This window comes from Oncorhynchus kisutch, linkage group LG16 (assembly GCF_002021735.2).
Source record: "Oncorhynchus kisutch isolate 150728-3 linkage group LG16, Okis_V2, whole genome shotgun sequence".
In the NCBI taxonomy this organism is placed as follows: domain Eukaryota; kingdom Metazoa; phylum Chordata; class Actinopteri; order Salmoniformes; family Salmonidae; genus Oncorhynchus; species Oncorhynchus kisutch.
In genome coordinates this window covers 26,071,083-26,087,591 of record NC_034189.2, presented here as the reverse complement: position 1 = coordinate 26,087,591, position 16,509 = coordinate 26,071,083, and the positions used below count along the sequence as shown (strand labels likewise).

Here is a 16,509-nt window from a genome sequence, read left to right as displayed (position 1 = left end):
GCATTGGATGGAGGGAATTGAGGAATTGGCAGTGCCGGGTGACTTCTCAGCCAGGTTCTTAATCAAGTGTGAAGTTTAACCCCCCTCCATTCAGAATATGCTGCTGTTGTGATCTAAACACTCTTGAAAGTGCAGAAAAATCCCTTCATGCAATGACTGAATGCCGACCTAACTGAAATACTCTATAGGTCTATTTTGAAAAGAGCCTAAATGTAAAATATACACTGTAAAAACCACTAACTCAATATTCCAAAGAAAATCCAGGCCCTTTTTCACAAAACAAATATAATTACAGAGGGTCATAATAATTTTTTAATTTTTATGGACTTCTGATAAACCTGACAGAAGACTTTAAACATTAACTGAGTACACACTAAAGCCTTGTGTCACTGTGCTGGGAGTGTGTGTGTGTGTGTGTGGGGGGGGGGGGGCAGCCATAGAGAGATGAGAGAGCCGTGAGATATTTATGTGAGTTTTATATCCCCGCTGTTCTCACTGAAAACAATGGGCTCATAGACGAGGCTGGATCTATGCGGCCCGGGACTGTTACTTCAGACAAAACCACAGGGAACGATAAAGGCCGTAAATATTTGCCGTTGCCGGGGCCTCTGCTCTCTTTTGGCGGAATTACTGGCCCCTCTCCTCCACAGTGCTGGATGGGAGAAGGGGGAGTGTTTGTGTGTGTGTGTGTGGGTGTGCAGAGGAGGGCGTCTCGGCAAATAAAACAGCTCTTATAATCCCATGGACGGCAGCCAGAATGTTTTTATGCTTGCTTTAACTCAGATTATATTACACTCTAATTAAACATTCTATTCACATTTTTAAGGAACCCTGTGGACACAATTCTTTTTCATAAAGGCCTATTTGAGGTTTGAACTTGGGGCGCCGAAGAGCCCAATACACCACAGGCCGTCTCCCGCAGTCTGAAAGAGTAGCTCCCACTAGCTCCTTTTCTCTCTTAAAACACTAGAGATGATCTACACAGGCTATTTGGGCGGGGCTGTTCCTCCATACTCCTTTCTCCTTGGACCCCCTCCCTTCATCATCCTTGCCCCTACTATCAGCCCCCTTTCCTCTGTCTCTCTGTCTCACTCTCTCTCTCTCTCTCTCTCTCTCTCTGTGTCAAGTGAGGGCGACATTTTCCCACACAAAACAGCACTAAACTGACTGTGCAAACAATACTGTAAAACACACTTTACTGTTGTTTCTTTTCTTTAACGATTCCAAGTAATTTCAATGAAATTGACGTCTGTGCCCAGTGGGATTTGTCAAGTGGCCACAGTTTAAATAGTAGAGGAGTTGTCACTAACTGCCCCCTCTATCTTGTTTCCCTGTCCTTGCCCCCCCCCCCCCCCCCCCCAGCCTAACAGCAGTGGCCAGGTGGGGAAGGTTCCAGGCCACTTCACCCCAGTCCTGGCCCCCTCTCCGCACCATGGCACAGTGCGACCCGTCTCTCTCTCCATGCCCGACACCAAGCCCATCACATCAGAAGGTGAGTACAACGGTGAGCTCCCTTTCCTTCTCTCTTCCTGGCACTGCAAAACCCTTCTGTGCCCCATTACTGTAGTAGTTACCATTTTGCGCACTTTATAAAGAATCGATCAATGTAATATTTTCTCATTGTGTCTCTCTGTCTGTGTTTGTGTGTTTGCTCCTCCAGGATACTCAGCACCGGGCACCCCCACAGCCAATCGTTTTGTAGGACTGAGCCCTAGAGATCCGGCCTTCCTTCACCAGCAACAGGTGAGAAACATTACCACTACTCTTCTTTCACATCCTCTCCTCCCCTCTTCCTTCCCTTCTTCCCTTCCTTCCTCTCAGCCTCTCCAGAAGGGATCTGAGACCACGGAGATATTTCATTCTATCTGAGAGTGAGACCTTATTGTCGGTTCTCGCACAGATGCACGCGGAGTCTGAGAAGTGAAACGATCACAGAAATGAACTGTTTCTCAAAATGCTCACTCCAGTAAGTGACAGTAAATGCACTGTAATGGTATAGTTGAAGACATATACTCCCCTACGTATCTATTTGGACAGTGAAGCTAAAACTTATTTGGCACAATACTCCAGCGTTTTGGATTTGAGATAAATTGTTTCATATAAGGCGGTAGTCCAGAATGTCACCTTTTATTTGAGGGTATTTTCATACATATCTGTTTTCACTTATCTGATTTATTCGTGGCAACATACTTCGGAACAGCCAAAACAAACTACAAATCCATCCAACAGTCACAAACTTCATGTAGTCGTAGCGTGCAAGGAATATGGGACCAAATACAAAAATGTTGACGACTTCAATACAAATAAATGAATTTGTTCAAAAATACTTATGACACCTTCAAATAGTGCGACTAGACACATGAAACGCTTTCATTTTTAAACGGCCAAATAGGTCAGCAGGTTAATACCCTCAAATAAAAAGGGACATTCTGTAGTCACCTCACATAAAACATTTGATCCCAAATCCAAATGCTGGAGCATCGAGACACATTGAAATGTTTTAGCTTCCCTGTCCTAATGGAGTGCTTTCAGAAAGCATTCATCACCCCTGGACCTTTTCCACATCTTGTTGTGTTACAGCCTGCATTTAAAATGGATTCAACTGTGATGTTGTGTCACTGTCCTACACACAATACCCTACAATGTCAATGGAATTATGTTCTTAGAAGTGTTTAGATATTAATAGCAAATTAAAAGGTGAAATGTGTCGAGCCAATAAGTATTCAACCCCTTTGTCGTGGCAAGCCTAAATAAGTCCAAATGTGCTTAATAAGTCACATAATAAGTTGCATGGACTCTGTGTGCAATAGTAGTGTTTAACATGATTTGTGAATGACTACCACATCTCTGTACCCCCACACATACAATTATCTGTTAGATCCGACAGTGAATTTCAAACACAGATTCATCCACAAAGACCAGGAAGGTTTTCCAATGCCTCACAAAGAAGGGCAAAATTCTTAGACTTACCCAGAAAGACTCACAGCTATAATTTCTGCCAGAGGGGATTCTAACGTGTATTGACTCAGGGGTGTGAAGACTTACGTAAATAAGATATTTCTGTATTTCATTTTCAATAAATGTGCAAACATTTGTAAAAACATGTTTTCACTTTGTCAATACCGGGTATTGTGTGTAAGACAGGTGAGCAAAAATGATCAAATGTAATTCATTTAGAATTCAGGCTGTAACACAACAAAATGTGGAATAAGTCAAGGGGTATGAATACTTTCTGAAGGCACTGTAAATACGTAGGGGAGTGTTTGGGCACCTTTTTTTTTACCATTCCACATACTGTATATAATTCATATTTAGAAATATCTTTTTACCTAATTATTTTCGGTATGGGGCAGGAAGTAAATAGAAGTACAGTAATATGATGAGGGTGTAATGTGCTCTACAGTTTTCTACAAATATTTTGCTGTAAGCCAATAAGGCATCACAGGCATATATAAAAGAGACCAGCATTCCCTCAAATGCAATTTGTTTATTCATTCCGTAGTCCATTGAAGAACAAAATAATGGTTTCAAAAGCAAGTACAAAAGTAAGAATGTGCACACAAAGACAGACAAATATGTCAATTACTCCTCCGTCGTGGTTCGGTACCTATTCAAAAATGTGTGCTGTTCTGCACATGCTGTTCTGAAAGTCACAGTATTCAGCCTGAGACACGTGAACAGACAGTGTACGATACAGGCCAGGGCCGGACTGTTTGGTGTTGTTGGCGTCGAGCGGTCGTCCCGGCGGCCAGACCAGGCAGATGTGGCCGCTGAATTGTGTGTGAGGTTAGGAGAATTGTGGTTGGCGAGGGTGGAAAAATGAAGGCTTGGAGCGCTAGTCCCTCCTCATGAACCCCCCCCCACACACACACACACACACACAGACACACACACACGCTGGTCCGAGGCCAAGTGTTTTCAACCATGCTTAATTTAATGCATCTGCACGCAGCTACATAATAATCAGTGGTTTTTCTTCTACTCTGTTCCTGTTGAGCGTAATGACAAAGCCCGGCCTGTATTTCCCTGCAGCTTGGTAGAGCAGGCAGAAAATGTGCTGTTTTGTTAACGATGCTATGCTTCTCTGTAGCTGGGAGGACTCTTTTGGACAGCGTGTGTGTCCATGCGTGTGTGGAGTTTATGTGCCACATTTTTTAGTAGCCTTGCTGCTTCTGTCAGTGAACTCACTAAACAGCAGCTGAACCCAATCCTGTCTCATCGGCCGCTAGACTAAATAAGACCCCTTTTTTTATTTGATAGATCTCTTTCATTTGTTTAACATGTATTTAACCAGGTAGGTTAATTAAGAACAATAGTTTATAATATTCTATTTTTAGTATAGTTTACATAGTATTCTTTACCCTAACACGGCCACTGAATACTGAATGAACAGAAACAGACCTGGAGGAAATACAATGCAATAGCCATTCATCATGCTAATCTTATATTAGTCAGGCTTTGTGTGTGTGTGTTCTGTGGTTAAGGATGATTTAAACCGACGAAGCTAGGTCTTTTAACCTGTGGTCTATGACACTAGGCCACTGTTCCCCGTGGAGTAAACAATGTCATAGATACTCTCCCTTTGTTGTTATTGTCAGTCACCCCGGCTCTGGGTAATTATTTGGTGGAGTTATGAGATGACACTTTTCTCCGGTGTGTTTTAAGGCAGACCTTTGTTCTGAGGCTGGTTGGGTGGAGAGAGGAGACGTACGAGGTGGATTCGTTTCACCGACTTAAGGTGTCGTGTTTCCGATGCGGTCACAGGCGATATTCCAGAGATAAAGTGTAGTCAGAAACCCCGATGTCCCCAGGGCCTGTTCTACAACCCCCCCCCCCCCCAAAACACACACCTTCCACACCCCTCCTCCTTCCAAACAACAATTCCTTAGTGGAAAATGGGTGGGGAGAAAGAAGAAGAAGAAAAAACCTCTGATTCATGTCTTCTCCTTGGTTAACCCTTAAAGGGACTGTTCCTCCGCCTTGTGCTCCAGTGGGAACGTTCGGTGATCAGATGACATTTGGTATTATCTAAGGCAGCCTGCTAATCCCCATTCTGCCTGCATCTGTTTTTGCTAACGTTCCCCTAACGTTCCCCGGCGACGTCTTCCCTGTCCCTCTTACCCCTGCCGCTGCGATCTGGCAGTGCCGGCAGACAGATGGCGAGCCCCCCTAGAGGAGTGCTGGCAGGCCTGGCACAGAGCGTGTGGAGGAGGAGGAGTGGGTGGGGGTGGGGGGTTTGGTAGAGCGTCTGGACAGCCAGTGCGTTCTCTATGCTCAAAGCTTTGTCAGAGCAGAGCAGCAGACTGCTGGGTAGTGTAGAGGCAGTGTTGGTGTGCTGTGTGTTGTGTACAGCATCCTGGCCTCTGTTACTAGTAGAAGGATAAGGCTGGAGACTTAACCATTCATTGCTGGTAGTAGAGCCTTGGTGTCGGAAGAATTAGTCCATATGATTTTTAAGAGATTGAGTGACGGCCTCTGTTCATATCCTCCTTTGTGTGTGTGTGTGCGTACGTTTTTTTGGGGAGTTTGTTTTTACCATTGGCTAGTTAATTCGGCAGATGCTTCCACATTTTCGATACGCACAAGATAAACACAAGAACTAGAGGAAATCAGTCGTTCACCTCCAGATGTAGTGCAGCAGTGGCTAACCGTTCAGCGCGGCTGTGTGTACAGGTGGCTAATGTTATCGACCATCCCTAAGTGGGTTTTGAATATTCAGTGTGTGAGGATATACTGTATGATTAAACCATCTTAAGAGCTCTTCAGTTTGCCACAGCGGCGGGGAGATTGCTCACGAGGCACTTTTTCACAATGCATTACCAAATGGATGTGTTGATTGTGTTGACTAAAGGTGCAAGGTTAGCTGGGTATTGGCTGAGATGGCTCTCCACTGGATCGTGGATACGTGCGTGTGAATAATGCATGGGATAGGAGAATGTGGGATTCATGTGTGGTGGTTTTGTGTAAGTGTACATTAAGGTGTGTGTGTGTGTTATTTTTGTAGAACATTAGAGACAAGCCAGCAGCCCTTATCTTACCTTCTACAATCTCATCTAGCTACCTGAGTTTCACCATAATACTGCTCCTTCCATATGGCGATAGTTACACTAGAATATGTCTGCTATAAAAGACAGAATAGGCCTCAATGAGGCTTTATACAGAGCAGCAATGGATAGCACATAGTAGCCAGTAACAACACGCATGCAACCTGTGGAATGCATGGCCCCATAGGCTAACCATAGGGAACTACTGCCTTATACAGTAGCTGAATGACTGCCATTTTGACATGACTCACATCCTGTAAACTAACCCCTTCTTTGCTTCCAGGTCAGATTAGAAACGTAGTACTAATTGTGACAGAATTCTCCAATGCTCTTTCCCTATATTCTAACTGTAGAACGATGATCTAATGTTACTGAATGATAATGACTGTCGTATCATATGTGTTTATGTTTAGGTACAACCAGATCTGTCATAGTTTGGGCGCAGGCCTATTTCGGGCGTAGGCCAGTTTGCTCTAAGTTCTCTGCTTTAGGCTTTGTTTGCATGCATGACATTGTTTCCCTAGTCACATTGTATAGTAACTTTGTGTAAGTGATATCAAAGTGAGTTGTGAGAGTTTGTGCTACTGGCTCCGTGTCTGACTGCCAGGTTTTAATTGACAGCTGAGGATATGTGACTGGACCATGAATCAAAACAGCAGGCATTATGGCCCCAGTGGCACTGAGGATACTTTGGGGATTGCTTGGCAAAGGTAACGTTTCCATTATTTCAAACAATCTCTCTATCACTTGTCTGCAAACTGTCTGATGAAGCACGCATGTGCACATACACACACACACACACACACACACAATATATATATATATATATATATATATACCGTGTAAGTATTACCAAGTTCATTCATACCTTGATTAAAATCTACCCTTTCAGATGTTCAGACAAAGGGTTCAACCCTCACCTTTCTGCATTCCTTTCATTGCTGCCACCACAACATACCCATAAAGTATGTGCACAATCTGTTGAACATCACTCACTATCCCAGTCGGCTCTAACCCTCCGCTCATTTGTTTTAGATACAGTGTAGTCATTATGATCATTCATAGACTGCCAGAGGAATGTCAACCAAGCAATACCAGTGCCAAATAAGACCTTCAAGGTATTTGGAGTGTGTTAGGTCCTTGATACAGTAGGATTAACCTTACCTGTTCACTTGTGTGTGTTACTGGACATTATCAAGGGGTATTCTGCTATCGTCTAGCATGCCTGTGTATTCTACACTCTGTGACAGGGTGCTGCAGACTTTATTTGTCTGACTGGGTCTTAGATTTATGGGAAATAATTTCTCCGTCCAAAGAATAGCAGGTCACAAATGGTTAACCAGTGATCCCTGTCTTTCTTTCTTTCTTTCTTTCTTTCTTTCTTTCTTTCTGTCTTTATCTTTCTTTCTCCCCAACACAACACATATTTATCTTTCATTTTTCCTCCGAGCCTTAGAAAGTCCTTGGGTTGGATGGGCTTGTGTGTCACGGAAAGTTAAGCACACATAAAACATCTGTTGGAGGCCTCGGCGGTGTGACAGCTCACATAAATAGTATATCTGCATCCCAAATGGAACACCCTCTTCTCTATGTAGTGCACTACCTTTGACCAGGGCCCATAGCGGAGTAGCTTATTTGTTTGGTTGTACTTGAGTCTCAAACTGCTTTTAGGAGACAGTTAGCCCTTCTCTTCCACCTCCAAGTGTGTCCAGCTCTCCGGCTTTGTCCTCGATCCCCACTCCTCTTCCTACTTAAAGAGACACGTACCTCTCTCGATTTCTCTCTCTCGTTCTCCTCTCGTTCTCTCTCTCTCTCTCTCTCTCTCTCTCTCTCTCTCTCTCTCGTTTTCTCTCTCTCTCGTTTTCTCCCCCCCTCTCTCCCCCTCTCTATCGTTCTCTCTCTCTCCCCCCTCTCTCGTTCTCTCTCTCTCTCTCTCGTTCTCTCTCTCCCCCCACCCTCTCTCTCTCCCCCTCGCTCTCGTTCTCTCTCTCTCTCGCTCTCGTTCTCTCTCTCTCTCTCGTTCTCTCTCGTTCTCTCTCGTTTCTCTCTCTCTCTCGTTTCCTTCTCTCTCTCGTTCTCTCTCGTTCTCTCTCTCTCTCCCCCTCTCTATCATTCTCTCTCTCCCCCTCTCTCTTGTTCTTTCTCTCTCTCCCCTCTCTCTTGTTCTCTCTCGTTCTCTCTCTCCCTCTCTCTTGTTCTCTCTCTCTCTCTCTCTCCTCTCTCTCTCTCTCTCTCGTTCTCTCTCTCTCTCGTTCTCTCTCTCTCGTTCTCTCGTTCTCTCTCTCTCTCTCTCTCTCTTCTCTTCTCTCTCTCTCTCTCTCTCTCTCTCTCTCGTTCTCCCTCTCCTCTTCTCTCCTCTCTCTCTCGTTCTCCTCTCTCTCTCGTTCTCTCGTTCTCTCTCTCTCTCCTCGTTCTCTCTCTCTCTCTCGTTCTCTCTCGCTCTCTCTCTCTCTCCCTTTCTCTCTCTCTCCCCCTCTCTCTCATTCTCTCTCTCCCCGCTCTCTCTCTCTCTCTCCCCCTCTCTCTCTCTCTCCTCTCTCTCTCTCTCCCCCTCTCTCCTCCTCTCTCTCTCTCTCTTGCTCTCTCTCTCTCTCTCTCTCTCTTCTCTCTATCTCTCTCTCTCTCTCTTCTCTCTCCTTCTCTCTCTCTCTCTCCCTCCCTCCCTCCCTCCTCCCCTCTCTCTCTGTCTGTCTCTCTCTCTCTCCCCTCTCTATCTTTCACTCTCTCTCTCTCCCTATCTCTCTCTCTCTCTCTCTCTCTCTCTCTCTCTCTCTCTCTCTCTCTCTCTCTCTCTCTCTCTCTCGTCTCTCGTTCTCTCTCGTTCTCTCTGTTCTCTCTTCTCTCTCTCTCTCTCTCTCTCTCTCTCCCCCTCTCTCTCGCTCCCTCCCTCCCTCCCTCCCTCCCTCCCTCCCTCCCTCCCTCCCTCCCTCCCTCCCTCCCTCCCTCCCTCCCTCCCTCCCTCCCTCTCGTTTTCTCTCTCTCTCTCTCTCTCTCTCCTCCCTCCTTCTCTCTCTCGTTTTCTCCCCCTCTTTCTCGTTCTCTCTCTCTCTCCCCCTCTCTCTCTCATTCTCTCTCCCACTCTCCCTCCCTCTCTCTCTCTCTCTCTCTCTCTCTCGTTTTCTCCCCCTCTTTCTCGTTCTCTCTCTCTCTCCCCCTCTCTCTCTCATTCTCTCTCCCACTCTCCCTCCCTCTCCCCCTCTCTCTCGCTTCCTCTCTCTCTCTCTCTCTCTCTCCCTCCTTCCCTCCCTCTCGTTTTCTCTCTTTCTCTCTCCCTCTCTCTCTCCCTCTCTCTCTCTCCCTCCCTCCCCCTCTCGTTTTCTCTCCCTCTCTCTCTCCCTCCCTCCTTCTCTCTCTCTCTCTTTCTCTCTTTCCCCCTCTCTCTCTCCCTCCCTCCTTCTCTCTCTCGTTTTCTCCCCCTCTTTCTCGTTCTCTCTCTCTCTCCCCCTCTCTCTCTCATTCTCTCTCCCACTCTCCCTCCCTCCCTCTCTCTCTCTCTCTCTCTCTCTCTCTCTCCTTGGAAAACGTGTTAACTTCAATTTAAACAGGGCCGTGTCTACCAGAGAATGTGTGTGTGTGTGCTCTTAAAGCCTCCTTCCGGCCTACTCTGCCCTCTGTGAGGTTACCGTTTTTTTTTTGAGCCCCTTCTCTAGGCCTCCTAATAGACCAGTGGAGGTAAGAGGAAATATGTGCCCGAGCTGCATGGAGGCCTTTCTCTCTCTCTCTCTTTCTCTTGCTGCTCTCTCTCTCGCTGATCAGACAAGACTAACAGAGGTCCGACTCCTGATCGTACAGTATATAGGAGAGATGAGAGCTGCAGTGAAAGAATGACAGATTTCTTATTGATTCACGAGCACCGTCAAGGATACCAGAATTCAGATTCATTGCCGTATACATTTGCAGTGAAGTGTGGTTCCAAAACAGTTTCCATAATGTCTGTAAGAGAGCTCATAAATTCATCAGTATTGCCTCTTGAAAGATAAAGACCGCAAGAGAGAATAGCTCAGGTTTATTGTCTTCTGTTGATTTTTCCAGAAACTAAAGCATAATGAGCTGGGTGAGCTTCAGTGTCTGTCCGACAGAAACGGAATTCAAATGTTGCCGAAGAGTGCCAGGATAGATTGCTAACTGAATCTGTAGAACACTTTAGTTGACAATAGGGCACTTGGCACTATATTGACCCTGACATGAAAGTTCATGTCACCTGCAACATTTACTTACACCTCAGACCGAGAGATGTCTTGGTCATCTGAATCTCGGGGGGTAGATGAGGTATTCCGTATTCTTCTCAGCAAAGTATTGACAGTCTAAACAATCTGGTGCATTGATTTTCTGTTGTCTGTCTAAACCTTATGCATTCACTGCTCCTTCGCACTAGCAATCTCAGAGAAAGAGGACGTATGCCATAATTTCCCTAGCGAAGGTTTGTTCATTGGATTGAGAATCTGAATGCACAGTTTTTTTAAGTGCCATTGTATTCAGATTACATGTGTTTTGTATTGTCTTGCTCCCACTTCTGCGTCTTATATAGTCCCTCACGCTAGGACCCAAAATAAAACACTCCCACACTTGCATGATGCCGTTTGGGCAGGAAATGGGTCAGCAATCCATTAAGATGCCATTAGATAATCTAATTCCGATGGCTTAATCCTTAAATGAAGCCCACTGGACACTGGAGCTCCACTTGTGTGGAGGAGAATTAGTGTGATTTGGGGCTGTGGAGCTCTAAGATAGGGCTAAAGGAGTCCATGGGTAAAGGGAGGGTTGTGACCATGAGGAAAGTTGTTTTTCTCATTAGTGATTGTGTGAAGCCACGTGCAGACCTGCGTTGGGGAAGGGAACTTGGGCTTAATGAATGACATCCCCCAACTCAAACATCTTTTTAGTATACACAGAGTCATTTGGAGAAATAGAATAGTAATATGGGTTGACTAAAGAGATCCTGTGATTCTATATGTAATTGTATGGGATTGACAGTGTGATGGACTGTATAGTACCTTTTCATGTGTCTACTCTGTCTTCACCTGAGAAGGCCTTTAGAGTTGGACACGGAGGGGGAGAGAAAGAGAGGGTGTGTGTGTCTGTGCTAGGGAGAGAGGAGGGAAGAAGAGAATGCTGCAGGGAACTAGCCTGCTCTGAGCTTTCTTTGTTCAGCAAGGTAGGAAAAAACGTAATCTCTCATTTCCTGTCAGATGATTTTTTTGGCAGGAGAGAAAGAGAGTGAGGGGGAGAAAGAGAGAGTTAGAGAGAGTTAGAGGCAGAGAGAAAGAGTGAGTTAGAGGCAGAGAGAGAGAGAGTGAGTTAGAGACAGAGAGAGAGAGAGTGAGTTAGAGACAGAGAGAGAGAGTGAGTTAGAGACAGAGAGAGAGAGTGAGTTAGATACAGAGAGTGAGAGTGAGTTAGAGGCAGAGAGAGAGAGTGAGTTAGAGGTAGAGAGAGAGTGAGTTAGAGGCAGAGAGAGAGAGTGAGTCAGAGGCAGAGAGAGAGAGTGAGTCAGAGGCAAAGAGAGGGTGTGTGAGAGGCAAAGAGAGGGTGTGTGAGAGGCAAAGAGAGGGTGTGTGAGAGGAAGAGTTAGAGGAAAAAAGCTAGAGGCCGAGAGAGCTAGAGGCAGCGAGAGTTGGAGGCAGCAAGAAAGAGCGAGAGTTAGAGGCAGAGAGAGGGAGAGAGTTAGAAGCAACAAGAGTTAGAGGCAAAGAAAGAGAAAGCGCGAGAGAGAGCAAGAGTTAGAGGCAAAGAAAGAGAGAGAGAGAGTGAGAGAGTTAGAGGCGAAGAAAGAGAGAGAGTGAGAGAGCAAGAGTTAGAGGCAAAGAAAGAGTGAGAGAGTTAGAGGCAAAGAGAGAGAGAGTGAGAGAGTTAGTGGCAAAGAGCGGGAGAGAGGGAGTTAGAGACAAAGAGCGAGAGTTAGAGGCAAAGAGCGAGAGAGAGTGAGAGAGTTAGAGGCAAAGAGCGAGAGAGAGTGAGAGAGTTAGCGGCAAAAAGAGAGCGAGAGAGAGTTAGAGGCAAAGAGCGAGAGTTAGAGAGAGAGAGAGTTAGAGGGAGAGAGTGAGAGTTAGAGGCAGAGAGAGTTAGAAGCAACAAAAGTTAGAGGCAAAGAGAGAGAGAGCAATAGTTAGATGCAAAGAGAGAGCGTGAGAGAGAGCAAGAGATAGAGGCAAAGAGAGAGTGAGTCAGAGGCAAAGAGAGAGTGAGTCAGAGGCAAAGAGAGAGTGAGTCAGAGGCAAAGAGAGAGTGAGTCAGAGGCAAAGAGAGAGTGAGTCAGAGGCAGAGAGAGAGTGAGTCAGAGGCAGAGAGAGAGTGAGAGAGAGTGAGAGGCAGAGAGTGAGTGAGATGCAGAGAGTGTGTTAGAGGCAGAGAGAGAGAGAGTTAGAGGCAGAAAGAGAGAGCGAGAGTTGGAGGCAAAGAGAGGAAGAGAGTTAGAGACAAAGAGCGAGAGAGTTAGAGACAAAGCGAGAGAGAGTTAGAGGCGAAAAGAGAGAGAGAATGAGAGATTTAGCAGCAAAGAGCGAGAGAGAGTTAGAGGCAAAGAGAGTTAGGGGCAGAGAGAGAGTTAGAGGCTAAGAGAGAGAGAGAGAGTTATATGCAAAGAGCGAGAGTTAGAGTTAGAGAGAGAGCGTTAGAGGCAAAGAGAGGGAGAGAGTGAGAGTTAGCGGCAAAAGAGGAGAGAGTGAGAGAGTTAGAGGTGAAGAGAGAGAGAGTGAGAGTTAGAGGCGAAGAGAGAGAGAGAGAGAGTTGGAGGCAAAGAGAGAGAGTGGCAGAGAGAGACAGTGGCAGAGAGAGTGTTAGAGGCAAAGAAAGAGTTAGAGGCAAAGAGCGAGAGTGAGAGTTAGAGACAAAGATCAAGAGAGAGTGAGAGAGTTAGAGGAGACAAGAGTGAAAGGCAAAGAGAGAGAGAGTTAGAGACAGAGAGAGAGTTAGAAGTGAAGAGAGAGAGAGGTTAGCGAGAGGTTAGCGGCAAAGAGAGGAAGAGAGTGAGAGAGTTAGCGGCAAAAGAGAGAGGAGAGAGTTAGAGGCAAAGAGTGGGAGTTAGAGGCAAAGAGTGGAAGTTAGAGGCAAAGAGAGGGAGAGAGAGTTGGAGGCAAGAGAGTGAGAGAGAGCGAGAGTTGGAGGCAGAGAGAGAGAGAGAGTTAGAGGCAAAGAGAGGGAGAGAGAGTTAGAGGCAAAGAGAGAGCGAGAGAGTTGGAGGCAAAGAGAGAGAGAGAGAGAGAGTTGGAGGCAAAGAGAGGGAGAGTTAGAGGCAAAGAGAGGGAGAGTTAGAGGCAAAGAGAGGGAGTTAGAGGCAAAGAGAGGGAGTTAGAGGCAAAGAGAGGGAGAGTGAGTTAGAGGCAAAGAGAGGGAGAGAGAGTTAGAGGCAAAGAGAGGGAGAGAGAGTTGGAGGCAAAGAGAGTGAGAGAGAGCGAGAGTTGGAAGCAAAGAGAGCGAGAGAGAGAGTTAGAGACAAAGAGAGGGAGAGTTAGAGGCAAAGAGAGGGAGAGTTAGAAGCAAAGAGAGGGAGAGTTAGAGGCAAAGAGAGAGAGAGTTAGAGGCAAAGAGAGTGAGAGTTACAGGCAAAGAGAGGGAGAGCGAGTTGGAGGCAAAGAGAGTGAGAGAGAGCGAGAGTTGGAGGCAAAGAGAGAGAGAGAGAGAGAGTTAGAGGCAAAGAGAGGGAGAGTTAGAGGCCAAGAGAGAGAGTTAGAGGCAAAGAGAGCGAGAGTTGGAGGCAAAGAGAGCGAGAGTTGGAGGCAAAGAGAGCGAGAGTTGGAGGCAAAGAGAGCGAGAGTTGGAGGCAAAGAGAGCGAGAGTTGGAGGCAAAGAGAGCGAGAGTTGGAGGCAAAGAGAGAGAGAGTTAGAGGCAAAGAGTGGGAGTTAGAGGCAAAGAGAGAGAGAGAGAGAGACAAGGAGAGGGAGTTAGAGGCAAAGAGAGGGAGAGAGTGAGAGTTAGCGGCAAAAGAGGATAGAGTGAGAGAGTTAGAGGTGAAGAGAGAGAGAGTGTGAGTTAGAGGCGAAGAGAGAGAGAGAGTTGGAGGCGAAGAGAGAGAGAGAGAGAGAGTGAGTTAGAGGCAGAGAGTGAGGCAGAGGCAGAGGCAAAGAGAGAGAGTGGCAGAGAGAGAGAGTGGCAGAGAGAGACAGTGGCAGAGAGAGTGAGAGGCAGAGAGAGTGAGAGGCAGAGAGAGTGTTAGAGACAAAGAGAGGGAGTTAGAGGCAAAGAGAGGGAGAGAGTGAGAGTTAGCGGCAAAAGAGAGAGAGAGTGAGAGTTAGAGGCGAAGAGAGAGAGAGAGAGAGAGTTAGAGGCAAAGAGAGAGAGAGAGTTAGAGACAGAGAGAGAGAGTTAGAAGCGAAGAGAGAGGTTAGCGAGAGGTTAGTGGCAAAGAGAGGAAGAGAGTGAGAGAGTTAGCGGCAAAGAGAGAGAGTGAGAGTTAGAGGCAAAGAGAGAGGAGAGAGTTAGAGGCAAAGAGTGAGAGTTAGAGGCAAAGAGAGGGAGAGAGAGTTGGAGGCAAAGAGAGTGAGAGAGAGCGAGAGTTGGAGGCAAAGAGAGAGAGAGAGTTAGAGGCGAAGAGAGAGAGAGAGAGAGAGTGAGTTAGAGGCAGAGAGTGAGGCAGAGGCAGAGGCAAAGAGAGAGAGTGGCAGAGAGAGAGAGTGGCAGAGAGAGACAGTGGCAGAGAGAGTGAGAGGCAGAGAGAGTGTTAGAGACAAAGAGAGGGAGTTAGAGGCAAAGAGAGGGAGAGAGTGAGAGTTAGCGGCAAAAGAGAGAGAGAGTGAGTGTTAGAGGCGAAGAGAGAGAGAGAGAGAGTTAGAGGCAAAGAGAGAGAGAGAGTTAGAGACAGAGAGAGAGAGTTAGAAGCGAAGAGAGAGGTTAGCGAGAGGTTAGTGGCAAAGAGAGGAAGAGAGTGAGAGAGTTAGCGGCAAAGAGAGAGAGTGAGAGTTAGAGGCAAAGAGAGAGGAGAGAGTTAGAGGCAAAGAGTGGGAGTTAGAGGCAAAGAGAGGGAGAGAGAGTTGGAGGCAAAGAGTGAGAGTTAGAGGCAAAGAGAGGGAGAGAGAGTTGGAGGCAAAGAGAGTGAGAGAGAGCGAGAGTTGGAGGCAAAGAGAGAGAGAGAGTTAGAGGCAAAGAGAGGGAGAGTTAGAGGCAAAGAGAGAGAGAGTTAGAGGCAAAGAGAGAGAGAGAGAGCGAGAGTTGGAGGCAAAGAGAGCGAGAGAGAGAGAGTGAGAGTTGGAGGCAAAGAGAGAGGAGAGAATTAGAGGCAAAGAGAGAGAGAGTTAGAGGCAAAGAGAGAGAGAGAGAGCGAGAGTTGGAGGCAAAGAGAGCGAGAGAGAGAGAGTGAGAGAGTTAGCGGCAAAGAGAGAGAGTGAGAGTTAGAGGCAAAGAGAGAGGAAAGAGTTAGAGGCAAAGAGTGAGAGTTAGAGGCAAAGAGAGGGAGAGAGAGTTGGAGGCAAAGAGAGAGAGCGAGAGTTGGAGGCAAAGAGAGAGAGAGAGTTAGAGGCAAAGAGAGGGAGAGTTAGAGGCAAAGAGAGAGAGAGTTAGAGGCAAAGAGAGAGAGAGAGAGCGAGAGTTGGAGGCAAAGAGAGCGAGAGAGAGAGAGTGAGAGTTGGAGGCAAAGAGAGGGAGTTAGAGGCAAAGAGATGGAGAGACAAAGAGAGGGAGAGTTAGAGGCAAAGAGAGAGAGAGAGAGAGAGAGAGAGAGAGAGCGAGAGTTGGAGGCAAAGAGAGAGAGCGAGAATTGGAGGCAAAGAGAGCGAGCGAGAGAGCGAGAGTTGGAGACAAAGAGAGAGAGAGAGCGAGAGTTGGAGACAAAGAGAGCGAGGGAGAGAGCAAGAGTTAGAAGCAAAGAGAGCGAACGAGAGAAATTAAGAGTGAGAATGATGAAGGGAAGGGGTCCAAAGAGAAGGGAGTAAGGAGGAGGAGAAAAAAGCCATGCCCAAATAGCCTCTGTCTCGTGTTTTAACCCTTTATAGGACTGGATCTGGCTTCTAACATTTTCCACTCAAAAATGTAGTTGTCAAATGTTCTGTTTCTCTCGCTCTCTTTCTTTCTTTCATTCTTAGTCTCTTTCTCTCTCCTTCCCTCCTCTCCTTCCCTCCTCTCCTTCACTCTTTCCTTTCTTGTTTTATTTTCTGAGTCTGACCTCCTTAGAAACATGTGTTGAATATGTTCCCATTGGTTTTAGTCGAGGCTGAGCCACTCGGAGAAGTGTCTTGTATGAAATGCAGACCAGATCATTGGACACCATTCATGGACGGAGAAAGACAGTCGTGTCAGATGGGACAGCCTCGGGGGGGGGGGGGGTCCCCACTCCTCTCCTCTTCCCCCCCCCGTTAGCTCGTCTTCCTATCCCACTGACAACAATAATCAACTTTTTGTCTTCTCTCTCTCTCTTTATCGAGGAAGTCTTACATCTGGCATGGAAGCAGTGGAGGGACTTGGTTAACCTACATTACCTTTCAGACATATCCCTCATTCTTTGCACCCCAAAAACGCTATATCCTCCTCCTGTCT

General features: G+C 46.6%; 1 protein-coding gene across 8 annotated transcripts in view; it reads left to right on the top strand.

The window, feature by feature from the left end:
- Positions 1 to 16,509, top strand: part of LOC109906541 (nuclear factor 1 B-type) — an 84,698-nt gene that overhangs the window by 61,106 nt on the left and 7,083 nt on the right. For 3 of the 8 annotated variants that reach the window (XM_031792111.1, XM_031792114.1, XM_031792109.1), the window contains 3 exons: positions 1,363 to 1,504; positions 1,661 to 1,743; positions 6,666 to 6,754. In XM_031792111.1, the coding sequence (XP_031647971.1) occupies positions 1,363 to 1,504; positions 1,661 to 1,743; positions 6,666 to 6,754 (314 nt within the window). The remainder of the gene's footprint in view (positions 1 to 1,362; positions 1,505 to 1,660; positions 1,744 to 6,665; positions 6,755 to 16,509) is intronic. The other 5 variants (XM_031792113.1, XM_031792115.1, XM_031792110.1 and 2 more) reach the window with 3 other exon arrangements.